This window comes from Mesitornis unicolor, unplaced genomic scaffold (genome assembly GCF_000695765.1).
Source record: "Mesitornis unicolor isolate BGI_N332 unplaced genomic scaffold, ASM69576v1 scaffold24411, whole genome shotgun sequence".
Classification (NCBI taxonomy): Eukaryota; Metazoa; Chordata; class Aves; order Mesitornithiformes; family Mesitornithidae; genus Mesitornis; species Mesitornis unicolor.
Genome location: NW_010164774.1, coordinates 704 through 18429, shown reverse-complemented (window position 1 = coordinate 18429; position 17726 = coordinate 704). Strand labels below are relative to the sequence as shown.

The 17726-nt window shown below is 47.3% G+C and overlaps 1 protein-coding gene across 1 annotated transcript; it reads right to left on the bottom strand.

Annotated features, from left to right (window-relative positions):
- Positions 1–387: 387 nt before the first annotated feature.
- FBXL18 (F-box and leucine-rich repeat protein 18) lies at positions 388–17519 on the bottom strand. Its single transcript, XM_010194431.1, has 4 exons — positions 17322–17519; positions 14889–16429; positions 11986–12204; positions 388–845 (listed from the first exon to the last, which is right to left on the bottom strand). Exons 1-4 carry the CDS (start codon positions 17472–17474, stop codon positions 689–691), a joined length of 2070 nt encoding a protein of 689 aa, XP_010192733.1. The 5' UTR covers positions 17475–17519; the 3' UTR covers positions 388–688.
- Positions 17520–17726: the final 207 nt, after the last annotated feature.

Genomic DNA, 17726 nt, shown 5'->3' with positions numbered 1-17726 from the left:
CACCATCTACCCTCGGACAAGGATTTCCTAAAGGGCTGAGAACTTCTTCCACCAGACCAATTGCAGGAACATACCATGGTCGAGGCGCTAATGACCTTAATTTGTTATTCAAAAACTAAAAATATAAAAGAGTCCTTGTCGTACTCGTCACTCAAAAACCCCAGCGCTAAATGTCTGTGACTGCACGCGTGTGACTACAAATGCCGATTTTGTAACACAGAAAAGATGTGATGCGCTTCACTTTTGTGCCTCTTAGCTGGCTTAGGCTTTCTACTTTGCCAAAACCAGACCGGAGCAAAGAATGATTTCCACCAATATCACAAAGCACACTGTCAAAGTACACAGGGGCCCCTAGGAAATACACCAGGCGACACAGGGGGAAGAGCATCGTTAAGTCGGTTTCTCTTACCTTTAACTTCAGTAAAATAACAAAGCAATTCATATTAACCGCAAGGAAATACTCATCAGGTTCCAGAAGCCTTTGAGACACGATTTTCCAGATGCAAGCAATATTCGACAGATCTTTCCCCACTGCAAGGGACCAGCTTTTATTTAGTTTGCAATTGCACCTATTTTAAGTGATTGTACAGCATCCAGCGAGCTGGTGAGGAGCTGAAGATGGGGAATCCAGGCCAAGAAGAAGCTGTTTCTTGTGTTCACGCTGACTGTCCTTTCCATGCTGTGACAATCACCACCACAGGTTGGGAGGTTCCTCGGCCACTCTGCTTTTAAACAAGGTAATTTCATCCAAGTGCCGCATGGGGACATCTCTGATGACCTCTGTCAAGTCCTCGTGGAGCAGAGGGAAGATGACAACATTTAATGCAGGGCGCTCCGCCTGGAAACTAAATCAGACACAGGTTATTAGCTGAGAAACACGAACTGTCCAGTGCAAGAGAAGGGGATTGCATGGATATAAATTAATGCAGCGGTAGGGGCAAGGAGGGGTCGTTCAGAGGAGGCAGGGAGGGCAGCTGGAAGACAAACTCCTCTCCATGTGCCAGCAGGAAACACAGGCTGGGCTTGTGCCCTTTTTCAGCGAGCGTCGAGCTGAGACAAACCCAAACTGGGCCTAACGTGGTGGTGAGTGGGGGAGAAGTTTTAAAAAATATAGGTATTAGAGGACCAGAGATCTTAAGAGCTCTGCTCAAGCTGGGCAAGGTGCTGAAAGATAACAACTTGAACCACCCACAAACCAGCGGCAAGTTGCAGAGCCTTAGGAAAATCAGGCCAGAGCAGTGGCAGGCGTTCCCTGGGGCTGAGCCTGGGATTATCCCTTCAGGCTGCGCTGTTCTGTATGCAGAGCCCAGACTGCAATTAGAGCACGGGCGAGTTTGGGAAGCTCAGATCTGCAGATAAGCATTTAGGTGTGCGCGCACACATGCACACACACACACACACACACACACACACACACACACACTGCAGTCTCCTTTTTAATCCAAGCTGCAGAAACCCTGTCTTGGCACCGCAGGAATTTACAAGTATCCCTGCTTGCCACTTGAATTTTAGGTTGCAGTTTCTGAATTTACAGCCTGTTTTGTGGTTGCCTCTTAGGGAAATTTGCCTTCTCCTCCTGCCCTCCCAGCTCTTCGTGGTCTGCCTTCCAGAGCACATCCCAGACCTCGCGAGCGAGAGGCCTGATGTGACAACATGAGAGAAGAGCAGCAGGGTTGTGACTACAGAGCAGAGGAAGGGAACAGCAAACATTGAAGCCATTTATACTACGTAAAAAGAACCACACAAGAAAAGCCCAACTCCCCATCAGCAAGTACTCCACATGATAGCAACCTGGTGAGTAAGAGAACATGGGGGGAAAGATACGGTATTACTCAGTGTAGCATAAGAGGAGTTCAGTCTCTGAAAGCTGGGAGGTAAAGGGAAGCTGTGCTATAGCTTAAGAGTTACACCCTGAAGATTAAAGGACCTGTGACTGTTAGCCTCGTGCCACCAAGATGCCTCCTCCGAACAGTGTGACGAGGGACAGTTCATTATCGCCCTAAAGGAGGCAAACTGGCAGCACCAGTCCCTGGAGGCTGAACCAAGTTGTGTTGGGTCAAAAGAGGAGTTCACTGCTCGACAAACTCCTCGTATACAGTTGCGGGTCTGGAAAATTCCCAGCTCTGAAACAGCCAGGTTTCTGTCAGAGAGGGAACAGCTGGAGATTTGGCTGCTGGAAACACATATGAAGACCCCAGGTAGCAATACAGCAGGTGAAGGAAAGGCCGCAAGAGGCTGGCATTTCCCAGAGACAGAAAGGATGCTCCCATCCACAAATGGTTTGGAGCAGAGCTGCCAAAAATGTAACCGAGAAACTCTCATTTCAAGGCTACTTGCTCAGTCCTGGTGGGTTAAATTAATTCGCCTGACCCTAAGTAGCTGCAGGAGGATTTCCAGCCACAAAACTACCAGGGGCAATTTTATATCTTTCTGCATCACAGCCCTGCCCTTCATGCCTCGTGCCTAAGGGCTGGCAGAAAAGGACACCACCGCTCCTCGAGGGGACCTGGGGACTTGTGTAGGAGCTGTGTGGTTTTGTACTTCCACAGCGCTGCCTATGAGAAATCAACAGCAAATAACCGCTGATCTGGGAGGCAGTCGGTAAAGTCTGGGCTGAAATGACATAAAATGCAGCAAATGTCTCTTTGATAGTCCCTCCTCTGCCTCAGCTCTTCATGTTTCTTATCCAACACCACAGTCCTGCAGAGAAAATCATGTTAATAGACCAAGTTTACTGAAGTTTAGCTAGAAAGAAACAGCCAGCAAAGAAACCTCTGCTTCTTCCTTTGTATACAGGCTCTCCCAAATTAGATCTGCATGCTGCCTTCTCGCCATATACCAAACTGTACTTTATAAGCAGCCTTTACATGTCGCTATAAAAAGGAGAACCTAGACAAGTTCACATGACAATCTGCCACCAAGACAACTGAAAAACCCCAACACAGTACGGATACCTTCCAAAGGGGCTGGATTTACAGGAGAGGTTTGAACTTGATCTTAAAAAAAAAAAGGCAGAAAAGAAAGCTTTGTAATTTTCTCCCCCCCTCAACAGGAAACTGTACGTTACTGCAAACCTTGTAAATTCCAAACCCCAGCAAGTCGACGCCGGAGAATTCTTTCCATGTACAATTTGCGTGATTTGAGGAAAAAAAAAAAAGTAAAAATCAAATGCACATGGCTCACTATTATTCTCAGCTAAATGTGCGTGCAAAGCCTCTCCTTTAACTGCCTGTTAAAAAACACCCTGATTTTAACGAGCAGCTGTCACAACGTTAAACTGGGATTAGCAGTTCCCGAAAGCAGACGCCCTCTGCAATCCGTGCTCCTTTAGTCCTTCCCTGGAAGGCAATTCCTTTCTTCATCCACCTGTGCAGGTGGGCTAGATTAAGTGAGGAGCACTTAGAGCACCAGTTCGAAAGGCCCCAGGCACGGGGAGGAGATAACAAGAAGGGGAAGAGATTGAGTTAATGAGTTGCAGAATAACTCCTGTAATCTTCCTGACGGTTCTTTCCTCATTCCACACCTGGATGGACTTCAAACTGGATCCACCTCTGCAAGCGCACGGCTTGTAAAACTCAAACCCGAAGGACAGAGGAGGAGGATGTTGACCTGGGGAGACAAAAGAGCTGCAGTTTCAGACATGAAACCCTGTTTTTTTTTCTTTTTCCAAGGGAAAAAAGCCAAGGATACGCTTGCTTGCCTTCTCCGACAAAACCTCCAGACTAAACTCATCATGATTAATTAAATGAAAGCAAGTTTTCTAGGCAACTAACTAGCAGCCCCTTCAAAACAGATCCTTTAATCAGAAACAACCACTGGGCTAACAAAGAAAATATCCCCCCCACACACACATTTTCCAGCACAGCCTCTGGTCCAGCAGACTCAACACCAAACCAACAGCCGCCCAGCAGGAACTTTGACAAGGGGGACTCTGAAGAGTCCTCATTCAGATATGGACACATGGAGCCAGCCAGGGTCATCCACAGGGCTGGGAAGTGGATAGGGAAGCGTACCCTGTGTCACAAATTCCCCCCGGCATAAGCAGAGACATAACCTCACTCGCTGTTACATCTTGAACAGGTTGCATTCGGCTGAAAGGGTTAACTTGCCTCCGAAATGATCCCAGAACAGGTGTGGACTGGACACAGAAAGGTTATTTTCAAGTGAACAGCTTGGTAAATAGCCTAACACTACGCTCTCAATTACTTCCAACCAGCGTGGCAGGATCCAATATGTAGGTCAGGGACAAAGTCAAAAAGAGAGAGGAAAAAGTCTAAAGCAAGGATGCACTTTGATCAGATTTCCTCAGTTTTAGCAAGACAAAGGAGTCACTCCCTGGAATGTGGTTATCTGCTGGCAAACACTGTGGTATGTTTTCAGACCTACCTCTCCAGAGAGGCCTTGAGACCCCAGGACTCCACCTGCCAACAGAGCTAAAGGCAGCTCAAAGCCATAGGAGAATCTCATCAACCAGCCTGGGACGATGGATGATGTCCTCTGCACCCCTCTGCATCGCAGACCCCAGAAAACAACAGCTCCATGTGTGAGGTGCTGCTCAAACTCACCTTCTATTACTTGTAAGGAAAGGGTAAGGCAGTATTCGGGGCCAAAGAATCCATTTCCCCTTGAGATTTCCAGAGAAACAGAAGAAAAACTCTATGCCAAGTTCAGACAGTTCAGCACATCCCACTTCACAAAAGCTGGCAAGCAGGAAGAAGGGCACACAAAGTTTTAGAATTAAGCGCTGGCAACAAAAGCGGCACACACCAGATAAAACGAGGAAATATGGTGGGAGTGGATCAAGGCCACATTCTTGAACTCCATGAACTGAGATGAGTTTACGGGAAAAGAGCTCTGGAGAAGGAAAAGGAGGGAACCAGGAGAAGCTCGATTTGGGGGAACAGAGGGACAGAGCAGGTGTGGAGCCCAGTTTGCAGGACTCTCACCACAGCAATCCAATCTCTGCTGCAGTCGCACACTTTCTCCTTCCTCCATTTAGGCTTCCCCACAGGCTGCTGAGCTGGAGAGGCACGAGTTTCCCAAAAGAAAATACTTTTTGCCGTGTATGCAGCTCTTTCACCCACATGCACAAAAACCTGTGAATCCTCCGCCAGGCACAGCACAAGTCTGTTTTCACTGGAAGATTTGCTCACATCTGAAAGTTCAAATGTAGCATCTGTCTTGAAATCTCCAGCCAATGTACCTGAGCCAGGCTGGAAACTCCCAGCCCCGGAGCATGGCACGGTGAACGGAGAAAGTGCCAGGACAAGCTGGAGGAGCTGACATTGGCATGACCCAACATACACACACACTTTTCTTCTCTTTCCAGGGAAGGCCAGGCATGCACTGAAAATTCCTTCCAATGGCTGTGCCCTGAACTCAGTACCAGGGAAGTGAAAAGCTCTCCTTGTTTACAGCGGCTGCCAGTAGTGTAAAACGAAGCTTCTCCAGAGCATCTTCCAGCCATGTCAAAGAAACTGCGGGTGGGATTTCCCTAGGCCCCTTCCTCTGTGAGCAGAGGACCCTTGCCCCTTGCTCATCACCCAGAAGCCGCTCAAGATGAGCCCCAAGCCTCCACTCTCTGACTCCAAAGCAGACCCATTCCCTAGGGCCATTCTCACTTCCAGTCCTGTCAGAGCACCAGTGCTGAACAGAACTGATGACCTTAGAGGTCTCTTCCAACCTTAATGATTCTGTTCTCAGAAATGGACTTTAAAAGTTCCCAACGAAAGCTGCTGTGATTCCTCAGGTTGTCCTCAACTCCACACAGTGAGGTATTTCCTCCATGAAGTGTTTTCCTTCAGGGGTATCTTCCATCCCATCGTGTCTACACGGACAAACTGGCATTCTCCAGAGACCTGCGCTCACCTCAAGTCCCATCATTACAGCCCCCAACTTGAGCCAAAGGGGCATAGATGGCACTCAAAGTCACTCACACACAGCACCACCAGCTCTGCCATTACCTTCAACACAGCATCCACTGCATCTTGTCTTGGGGAAGGAGCGACTCACGTCAGACTCATCCCGAGCACTACACCTCTCTACTGTGGGTTCTCTCTGCAAGGGATGAACGACACTCTGCTACTTCCCCCATGAGCTGAGGTTTACATCAAACGTGCTCGCAGACTGAGGCTCTCACGTTATTTTGCCAGCTGTACTCTGCATCACTCAAATGTGACCGGACAATTACAGGGGGAGGGAATAAGAACCCAAAGAGCGATGCCAGAGCGCCCAGGACACGTCCTAGGGGAGTGCTCTGCCAGAGCAAGCTGAAAGTTATTTCCTAATCTCTTCCACAAATTAAAAAGCTACTGCAATAACTGCTCAATTAGATTTATTTTACTATGGAAATGCTTTAAAGCTGCAGTTAATGCTTCCGTTCAGCCTTTTACACCCTCATGAAGAGAAAGCATGACAGTACTATTCCAATATTATTTCTCAGCCAAGAGAGAGGAGGCACTCCCTGAAATCTATTCCATGCACAAACTAATCTGTCCTCTAAGGAAGGTTTCAGGACTGAATTCCCTTCGAAACGCATGAGCCAGCAGTTAGAACAAGCCATTTGGGTCAACCACAGGAATGCATTTTAAAAGGGGGTATGTTGGTACTCCCAAAAGAGGATACATTAAGGTGCCAAACTGGGGATGATCCCAAATCCACCCCTAAGCAGCATCCCCGGTAGAAGCGAAGGTGTCCGGGCCACTCCCCAACCAAAGTCAGCCTTGGCCAAGCCCGCTGAGGAATTCTTGGGTAACGCAAGCTGACAAGGATGCAGTTTGTTACTCGGTCCGTGACAGAATGATTCAGGGGTTTCTAAGAGCAGGAAATGAAGCAGACAATGAAAGCTGGAACAGGATGCTAATGATTCACTACACCAGCCTAGCCGTACATTAAGTCTTCTGCAATCAGACGCGGGGCCGGGGCCCACAACATGCTTAGGCTGGCGGAGCGGGATTGGCAGCCACGGGGATCTAGGAAAGCCAGTAATGCACTGAGAGGGACTGTTTCAAGGTCAGAAGGAAGAGAAGGTGGTGGAGGGATGCAAAAACAGCTTGGAAATCTCAAATAAGCTCTAGGTGGTAATGCCAGCTTTTTGCAGCGTCGATAGAATTGCAGCAGTCAGGTGGGCAGCGCGAGAGGACTCTGCTGAATTCAGACATGATCCTGCACTCGCTTACTGCCCTAAGAGCCCCCTCCCACTCCATCTGACAGCCAGGATTACCCAAAAAGGCTCTTCTGAGCCCGAGCCCACAGTGAGAATCCAGGCAAAAGGAACACTGCAGGGATAACCAGGGCAACAGTGACAAGAGAGGGGGGGAACACTCAGCTCAGGGGTCAGCAAAAATGAATTGGTGATAGTTCACTCCTGAGCCAAACGCCAGGAGAGCGACTGCCTCGCTCAGCATTTTCCAAATATTCATTTCATCCTCATGCTCTCACCTAGAAACCCTGCAACTGAATCCCAGGAGGGTGCTTCCTCCCTTCAGCGAGCATCATGGCCATGCAGGGCCACTGGAATCAGCAGTTTAGGGAAAGGTAAGATTCAGTCAAGAGTTCCATGTTAAAGAAGGACAATTACAAGCAAGGGGAAATTCAGATAATGCTACAGGAACTTGAATAGTAAGATCTAATTCAGACTGAAACGGCTATTCCTGGAAAGTGGCGGGAGTCCTATTGTGGAAGTCACTTCAAACGAAGCGGGGCTCATACCTGACACAGGTAGAAGGAAGGTTAAGTCAGTGTTTCTCTTTCTCTTCCTCTGGGTTCTGGATCCCCAGAACATGAAGATTGTCCTAAAACAGTAAAATCTCTGCATTTTCCAGCACTGGTTACCCTCAGCAAGCCCCAGCCCTCTACACCTTCTCCCCAAAGCTACCAAACCCCAGGAGATGACAACAACGTTTTTGGGAGACCCCAGCAGCTGAGCCCAGCCACGCATCCACCTTCCCAAAAACACACCTCAGCTGCACCACAACCTTTCGCTTCCTGACCACGCTCTCTACCGTGGCTTAACTTGTGTCACATAAATCCCAACTCACCTCTGTGCCTTGACACTCTCCCCCTATGCATGAAGAATCCCTAATGGCACTGCTCGCTCTGATATTTTTTTGTTTGCTTTGAGTTTATTTTTTTTAATGTTGCTTTCTCGATCTTTTCCAAGGTGTTTTTTCAAAGACTCTTTGCAGGCTTGTACTGGAGAGTCTTTGGGATCATTACAACGATAGCAGCTATCGAAACACTTAACCTAAACCCAACAAAATTCTAAAGGACCACACTGAAAAATTCAGATCTGTTCTTGAGGCCAAGGGGATATTTGCCAAAGCATCTCCCAGCCTGTTTTCCCCTGGTAACATCACCAGGAAAGCAACGACTTCTGCACATTTGTGAAGTCCCCGCTAACCACACCGTGCAGTTCTGAAGTCATCCAAATTCCTTGCCCGCAAGATCTCTGGAGCGGAGAAATACAGGCGTATAAATAGGATTATTTAGCATGCAACACATCAGCAAACAGTGGGACACCTTCCGTAGGTCACAGCTCCATCTACTGACTATTTCACCAAACAACAGCGGGGAAACCCTCGGGAAAAGCTGCTCCAAGCTTTGGACACACGGCGCTTTGCAAGCTTTTAGGAAGGATCCCAATACAGCAACTCAGCACCCCAAAGGGAGAAGCAAATCTCCCTTTTCTGCCAAAAAGCCTCTTTGTAAAGCAACGGGACTGGGGTCACATTTGAACCTACAACCATGGGTCCACAAATTGTGGTATTTTAGTGTTTTTTGAATTACCGGGTTTAACTGAAGAGTTATTTCAGCAATAACAGCACGCGCTTGGAGCTAAGCATCTTGGCAAAGTCGGGGTGCAAGCGTCAAAGGGAAAACATTGTGTTTGTCGGATCCACTGCTATCCGAAGTGCAGCAGCAGCTGAGCACCATGTGATAGGAAAAAACCCATCGTTTTACAGAGAAACGGAGACTAAACCACTGTCACGTGTGAAATCTGAGGAAGATCAGGGAAGTGGATATAGATCACTCAAGCCACATCTCCCGCTCTAACCACCAGGCCCTTTCTTATGCACACAGAGCATCTCCCTGAACCATAAAGGAGATTACCCCTCCCATACCCACAGAAGAAAAAAGAATAAAGAAAAACGCTGCGATGATTTATCTGCCCAGAGGGAAACAGTCTTCTCTACAGCTCAGAGGAGACCTTGCCCTTGCAAGCCTCTTGTTTGCTGATGAGGGCTCCCGATGAGCGCGGCTCTGCTCACCGTGTCTCATCGCAAAAGAGGCAGAACTGAATCAGAGGCTTTTAACGACTTCAATACGTCAACTCGTTTGTCCTAAATAGCAGCAAACTTCAACCAGAAAACAGCCCGCGAGAAAGCTGGACACCACAAGGCCTGGTTTAGAGCTGTCACAAGACTTAACAGACATGAGAACAGCTCTGTTTTCGGGCCAGAAGAACAGAAATACATAACAGTAACTTTATTTTACGGCCAAAGGGAAGAGTTGAGCATCAGTTCAGGCTTTAAGCGATGAGAAGCAGAAGATGTAACACCCAAGCTCCCTTCACCACAGTCTGTATAGACACCATCTCCCAGTACAACTCCGCAGTTGAAACCTCTCCTCCCCAAATCAGTCCCAGCCCCAGGCCCTTTCAGTTTCCACTCACATTTCTTCCCTTTTTAGAGGCACTGCCAGCACAGGAGTCCCTGTTCAAAACCAGCAATCAGTGGGCTGCTCTCAGCCAGGAACCATCTCCACAGCCCTAAAGCAGGAACTCGAACCCTTATTGGGACTCAAGGAACGTGGATCAATTCCCCCAGCACAAGAAAGGGATCACACAAAGGCTCCCAGCCCTGCATTGCCCTCCCTGCTCTTCACCTCCTGCTTCCCACCCACCCTCTGTGTTTTCCCCGTGCACGCAGCATCTGCACACATTCCAAACTGCCAAAAAAAAAAAAAGGCTAAATCGCCTTATTTCATTGTGGGACCGGATATCTAACTTTCAACTTGCTGCTCAATGTGCTCTTCCAATTTAAAGCCTGGATTAAACAGACAGTAGAGATTTTGAGAGGAAGCCATGCTGCGTGAACTAGAGCCTCACCCACAGGTTTAAGCAACGAACGGGCTCACACATGATTTTACTCCACGTCTTTTTGCCCTTGGAGTAGCAGGCAAAACGCAGTCAAGAGAAAGTCAATTCCTGCCCCCATCTGAAGGCGCATTTGTGCAAGGATGAGAATGGGATCGCTGGAAAAGTCGCGTGGTTAAAGGCACCGATGGCTCGTGGAAGGCTCCGGGCTTTGCTTACACATCATTTTCTGTATTTGCTTCCTTCCATTTTATTACTCGAGACAGTTGCATGAGAACGGGATCTTTGTTGCTTAGGAGAGCATCTGCTCCCACTGCTTCTCCTCCTCCTGAAGTCGTAATCTTACGTGACATCAAAATCGTTTCCAGAACCACCAATTACAATGTCAGAGAGGATTATGACTTCAGGTGTAGAATTTGCAGTGGGAGCAGATGCTCTCTTCAGGAAAAATATAAAAAAAGAACCCCCACCACTTCAAAAATCCCATTTTCCTACAAACGTCGCTATTGATAAAATACAAAAGAAGAAAACCGGTACGGCAGCCAGAACTGTTGCTAAATATAAAAATAGTTTTTAACATTTCCACGAGGCATCGACTGCTCTTTGGAAAGTTCCCAGGGTTTCAATTATTAAGAGGTACAGAAGGTAGTGAGAATCCGTCTACAACAGACAAAAAGGGGGAGAAAAAGACTGCAGAACAGCGTATTTCTGCTCAGTAAGCGGGCATTAAAATTTTGGCCAGCGCTGCAAAGGCATCTCAGAGGAGAAAGCAATATAAAAAACAGGGATTCTTGGTTCTTTCTGAGATACGAAGAGCTGTGAAAACCAAATTAAAGAATCCTTGTCACATCACAAGGCATTTACTTGGACGTTTCCAACCATCGCTGTCCCAGAAGGACGCACAGAGCCTTTTAGAGGCAGTAACAAACCATCCCGTGTGCAGTCTGGTAGGTAGCTAATATAGGCATAGGCTCTTCTGGATTTGATCTGCAGAAACAAGCCAAGTGTAGGAAGCCAGTTCGGAAGCTGGAGAAAGGCTGGGGAGGAGGAGCAGCCTTTAGGATGCAGTAATAACGCTGTGTGATTAGAGCTTACCAGGGCAAAGCAACAGTAGGTGACAAAGAAAACAGACTGAAGGCAGAAAAAAAGCCTTATAGCAAAAAAATAAAAAAAAAATATATATATAATAATGGAAAGTCTGTTGCATGGGAAATATTTTGTAAGATGACTGCCACTATTAGAAGATTTCAAAATGCCAAGCGTAATTAAAAGCTCTCTTTTCAAATGCAGTTCACGGCTCGCACACAAACGTTTCCCACCACGTGAGCCTCTGAACACTGCAAGGGGCCAAGCAAAATGCATTTAAGAACTGCCAAACGTGCAAAGGCAGTTTGTACCAATTCTCCCCCCCAAAGAAAAACCCTTCACAACAACCCTTTAAAGGCTTTGAATTGCGCTGCCAGGGGATTATCAGTAAGTGACATTTACAAGTGATTAGAGGACGAAGAATTATCTCAGTCACTTGTGGGAAAGGAGGAAAGCTTCAAGGTCAAATCTCTCAGTACTTAAAACGTCGGCAGATGTTTTGTTTACACAGAAAGTGTCATTTGATTTATGATGGAGCTTTACATCCAGAACTTCAACTCAGCCAACAGAGCCACAGAGAACATGGGTGGGAATGGAATCCAAAATTCATATAATACCTTCAAACGTTTCACTGATTCACTCTTATTAAAGTAAGAGGCTGGTTCATGTGCCAAGCGGTTACACAGTACCTATTAGCTTCTTGGAACAAGCGCTCCAAGCCATATAAACCTTGGCAAGCAAGGAAACGGAGATCAATCTTCAACAGCTCCAGAAATCCCACATCAACCCCTTTCCGCACTCACCTCCGGACAATAGATTGCTGGAGATTTTTGCAAACCGTAAGAGGTTCCCCCATGAACATGTGGCACATGATGACCTCGAGGCAGTTGGCCATGAATGACATCACTGCGTCAGACTGCAGAGTCCCGCTCCGGGAGACGATGCAAAGCCGCTGGAGAGAGGAGCAGTGACTCAGTGCCTGGAAGAACTGGGCACCCGCACAGAAATACGGCTGTTCCAGCCTGCAAGAATAAACAACAACCAAAGTCAATGGGCAATTCACGCTCGGGCCGCTTTTGGACAAGAGGGAAGGCAGCACATTCACGGGGGGGCTGGCAAATGGAGTGACCAGTGGTCCCAACCGCCCGTTCCACTTACACGTGCCATAACCTTCTACTGCTTGTGCCAGCGGTGTGGCATAACAAACCTGACATTGCAAGCTCAGACCTCTTGCTTGCTACTCTTGAATGGCACGTGCTAAGGACAAAAATTAGGCAGAAAGGCCCTAAACTGCAGAATTCACAGCAGCCACCTTGGTTTTGCAAGTTTTCCACAAAGCACGGTGGGTAAGATGGGCCTTAGGTCTGAGCAGCAGATCCGTTCTGGCCTTTCAACAGGCACAGCTTAGCTTTTGCTACCTGACATCCAGTGAGTAGCTGATGTGAGCTTAAGGACTTGCTCCTCCAGTGCACCCAGCACCGATCCAACTGGGCATCTGCAATTTACTGCCTAGAGGCAGGCGTGAAAAATCCACACACGGTGGTGCAGAACTTGGGCCTCTGAGCCAACAGAGTGACCACAACCCCGGTCAGAGACTGGCAAAGGATCACAGCTACTGCTCTAACACACAAGAAAAACCCTCATCAATCCAACTTACACCTTAAACACTTGGCCAAGAGAAGCTAGACAGGATTTTCTATTATGGCTATCCACAATCTTACGCCACAGCCCAGAGCAGGACAACAAAATGATGTGGTGAAGCCACCAGCAAGAGGTCCGTGTTTTAACCAGCAGCATAACTGGGTAATTCCCTCAAAGCAACCAGCCTGCAGGAAGCAGAACCCACTCAGGGCCCATGTCACCAGGAAAATACATCTGCTCAGTGCAGATTTACTACAGGTCCTCAGAGCACTTGGGAATCCCAGTCATTGGGGCAGCACGAGCTCCAAGGAGGTTAATCCCTTAGGTGAGAACACGCTGTCGGTCCCAACCTCATCTGGATAATCTCTGCATAGGCTTTTGTAGTACCCGGGGGTATCGCAGCAACTTAATCCTGTTAATTGATAAATTCTGGTTTAGAGGCTCAGCCTGCAACTGCTGGGCAGGTAGCATTGCCTGAAGAGATCCTAACAGGCCATAAGCACTTATTTTTTTAATAGCTAAATATTAATATTAAAGGAAATGGGAAGCCTCTTCTATTTTTCCAACGGTGCTACTGGTCCATTTTAAGTTTAGGACAAAAAGCACAGAATCCCCTGCACCTCAGAGCAGTTTCTAGGTGAATCTCTGGCTTGACAGCCATGCTTGCAATGCTGCCTTTCACTCGCTAGATGACAATGTTGCTTCGAAATATCCTCTTAAAATACTTTCTCAGCCTGGAAAACAGAGGAAAGAGCAGCAGAGAATTAGCCAAATAAAAAGGAAACTACATTATCAAGAGGAAGCGCTAAACATCAGAATCCTCTTAAACGTCTATAAAACCTTTGCCTTTACTCAGGAAAGAGCAATAGCAGCTTACATCAAATTGCCTGGCTGTTAGATGGAGACAGCCTCGTTCGTCCTTTATCCAAGGCTCGACGCTGCCCCCCATCTTTATGGCTCTTGGCCTCCATTTCAAAGTCTCTGGAAACTACAGGACCTCAACTGAGTGAATCAGCACTGCCCACCCAAACCCCGTTCCCCAGATCTTAGTTCTGCCATGGCTATTTCGTCTCCTGAAGCTTAAAGATACATTCACATAAACCAAGCCATCAAGCAACTGAATTTCCCTTGGGTAAGAGACCAAGGCATTCCTTGCCCGTTAGAAACAGGAAGCGGCAGAAAATGAAAACCCTCCTGAGGTGTTTTAGCCACCCTGGCTCCATTTGCTATTGCAACGGAGCAGGAACATGCACACAAACACCCATCTCAGCTGATGAGCAATAATTCTCGTCACGCTGTCTTTGCAATCACAGGAGCAGCCTCGCTGTTACTACTGTTTGGCATTTTAGACCCATTTTGTGAACAGAGGATGGCAACGGGACTGACAGGTCTAGCAGTTTCACCAACAGAAGCTGATTTAGGGAAAAATAAGGAGGGGGAAAAAAAAAGGCACATTTCTCAAGTAGTAACATTTGAGTTCACTTGGACTGGTGCAAGGAAACCATCAGAGTTTAGGCCCTGTGCTTTTCTAAGCACATTTTGGCTTCTGCAAAGCAACTTTATGCACCCTTTAGGATCAGACCCTAAAGAAAGGAACATCAACAGGACAAACTCTAAATTTGGAATGCTTATCAGTAACAAAAATCAAAAAAAACAAACACCAAAAAAAAAAAGAGGCAACATTTTAATACAAACCAAAGGCGGAAAAATCTCTCATTGGGAAACCTGAGAGCTCTCCATTATCTAGATACTGTAGGAGTCTCTTCCTTCCTGGAAATTTAAGAGATGTACATGTACACAAAACCACAGAGTCAGCAAAGGCATGAAGTATTTAACCTAGCCCTGACAGGCTGCCAACCCCCAGATATGCAGCATCCACTCTTCCTTATCTAAAAGGAAGGCAGTTGCAGCACAGAGACTTTTTGTTCTTCCAACACTGGTTAAAGGGCACATCCTGAGCCCTCCAAGATGGCACGCACCGCTCGCGGTTTTAACACGAGCCACAGCACGCGGCATTTCTGCAGATCCACAAACAAAACGGAAACGCTCGATGGCAGCCCCTCACCTGAGATCTCTCAAACACTTGCAGTGTTTCAGCATGTCCGTGAGAGCAGACATATAGACCACCTTCCCCATCATGCCCAGGTTGGCCAACGACAGAGTCCGCAAATGCTGGCACTGCAATCCAACACTAACGAGCCCAGAGCCAGTGAGAATATTTGGCAGTTGTGCTAAGGTGAGGCTCTGTAAATAAGTCAATTGGCTAATGGCAGCCACCTCCGAATCCCCCACGCTTTGTGCCCGGACACAAGGAGGCAACGAGTTCCGAATTGCTGGCTCGTTGCGGGGCATGGCAGAGGAGAAACTGGACCCAATTATTTCCAAGGTTTCCAAAAATCTAAGGTTTCCCATCAGAGTCCAGAATACTGAAGACTCAAGTTTCTGATTTGCTGGGTCCGCGAAGTTCCTCGGATACGTCTGTACCGCAATTCGAACTTTCCTTCCAAACGTCTGGGGCACCAAACTGGACGCTGTGGGAGGCTTTTCCACGTTTGCAGCAACATCTGTGATGGAGCAAACCGGCAGCGCTAACGAGAGCAGGTGCTTTAGCCTGGACAGAAGCTGGCACAAGTGGTTCCCTATGCTTTCCGAGCTGTGGTGGTGAGCTGCAGAGAGGTTGAGGTGTCTCAGGTTGCAGCAGGACACTACCAGGCTTTCCAAGATGCTACTGTCAATGTCATCTTCTGCTTTTCGAAACAAGGTCTCAGGAGCCAGGCAGTGAACGCAGCCACTGAGATTCAAACTGGTCAAGCTTTTAAGATCCTTGCCACCATTAATGACCCTCTGGATCAGGTGGCCACCGGATAAGGTGCATCGGCTAAAGCTGAAGTAGAAAGGGTTGTTGAACTTCAAGTGTTGCAGGAGCCCAGAGCCGTTAATCCAGGCTTTGGGCAGTTGTAAAGCATCCAGACGTACATTTCGAGCCATGGAGTCCAAGAGGTTTTTAGTGGCTCCCGTCTCGGCAAAGCTACCGGGGGCAGAAATGAGGAAGGCGTGAAGGTTCTCAGGAGTCCGATCGCTCAGCACTGCCAAGTACAGCCTCACCACCTCCTGATTAACGTAGCCAGGAGCCAGCCTGGCGTAGAAGACGCGGAGGTTCTGGTAATGGGGCACATTGCTCTCGCCTACCATCAGCTGCCCAGAGAGCATGAAACCTTCTCGTGAACGGTCAAGGATCTCAAAATAAAGCAGCAGTTTCTCAAGGCTAGTGCAGCAGGGAACGACACCATAGGACGGCGTGTAAAGGGTTTGCTTCAATTCCGAGACACGGCTAAGAGTGGCTTTACACTCACTACTTAGCTGACTGGCATCGAAACCCGGATTTACATCTATCGCCAGGGAGCGCAGGTGCTGGAGCGTGGACAGCATCTTTGAGAGCCGGAGAGAGGTGATGTGGCACCCAGACAAGTTCAGTTTTACCAGGTTCTTGCATCGTGTTACGTGATCGATAGTGGAGCTGGGCAGCCAATAGCACCCAGCCATGTTCAGCTGGTAAATCTCTTTTCCGATATCTCTCATCAGTTGCTTCACTTTGTCTTTGTTTACCTGTACTCAAACAAAACCACATTCAATGAGATACATGGCAATGCTGTGCACTGACTCAGTTTCCCATCTGAAGATGGGGATAAGAGTGGTTACCATTTAGATTACATGGCTCATCCAAAGGTTTCAGGACACTAGCACAACATATGAATTAACAACAATAAGAATTATTATACTGCCAGTAGCTGGCTCAGTCTGCCATGCTTTGAACTCTTAAGATTACATTTCTTTTAGCTTCTTAGTCTGTGCAGCTCTGCATTACTGACCGAGAGGCCAAATCTGTTCAGCAGCTGATAGCAGAATGGAGCATCATCTCCATTTTCTAACGGCAAAGCTATTTCAGCAGAACTACCTCTCTGTGGACACTCAAGTTGAAGGAAGAATGTTTCCATTCTCCTTCAACCAGTTTCCTCTTCTGGAAATGAGAGGCTTCCCCTTGCCTGCGCTCGGTGATACAATCCTCATAAAACGTATCACCCTTCATTCCCAAGCTTTATTTTTGTTATAACACATACACAATGCCTGGCTTAGCTGACTGCAATACGCACAAGAGCTTTTTGCACAATAACATGGAAAATGTATTTTGAGAACATGAGAACTTTACACAACCACCACTACAAAGGGGAAGTCACGTTTACTTTCGTTTTAGCTTCCAGAAACAGAGAAGATAGTTTTCACTAATGGTTTTTTTATACAACTAAGGGAGCACAGAACTGTTATAACAAAGCATTCTGGAAAACAAATGCTTTTATAAAACAGTTTATTGTTTATTTGATTTCAGAGTTCAGGAGCAGTCCACTTATGCAGACACATTGGAAAGTTCTACTTCTCAGCAATTTTACACAAGTCAGATTTGTCTTCGTAAGTAACAGAAGCAGCAAGCTACTCTCCCCACCTTATAGTCTTTCTGAAGTAAAACTGTGTGTGTTAGGCTCTTGTCGAGGCAAAGCGTTGCAAGTTTCCTGCAGGTTCTCCTGACGTTCAGGACGAGGTCTGTGCAAGGGACGTAGCTGAGGATGTGCAAAAGGATCTCATCCGAAAACTCCATCAAGTTGACGCCATTACTTTCCTCCTCGCTCTCCCCACTTATGATCTCCTGGGGAGGGGAAGGAAAAAGAGAAGAGAAAAAAAAAGACATGCTACTAGCTCAGAAACTTCAGCAAAGCTCGTGAGAAAACAGATACCTCAAGTTTCATAAGGATTTAAAGTGAGATAAAACAGAAATGCTTGAATCTTTAAGTGCTTCCATCTGCATGAAGAAACCAAAAGCTTTTCCTTAGAAGACATATGGAGGTAGCAC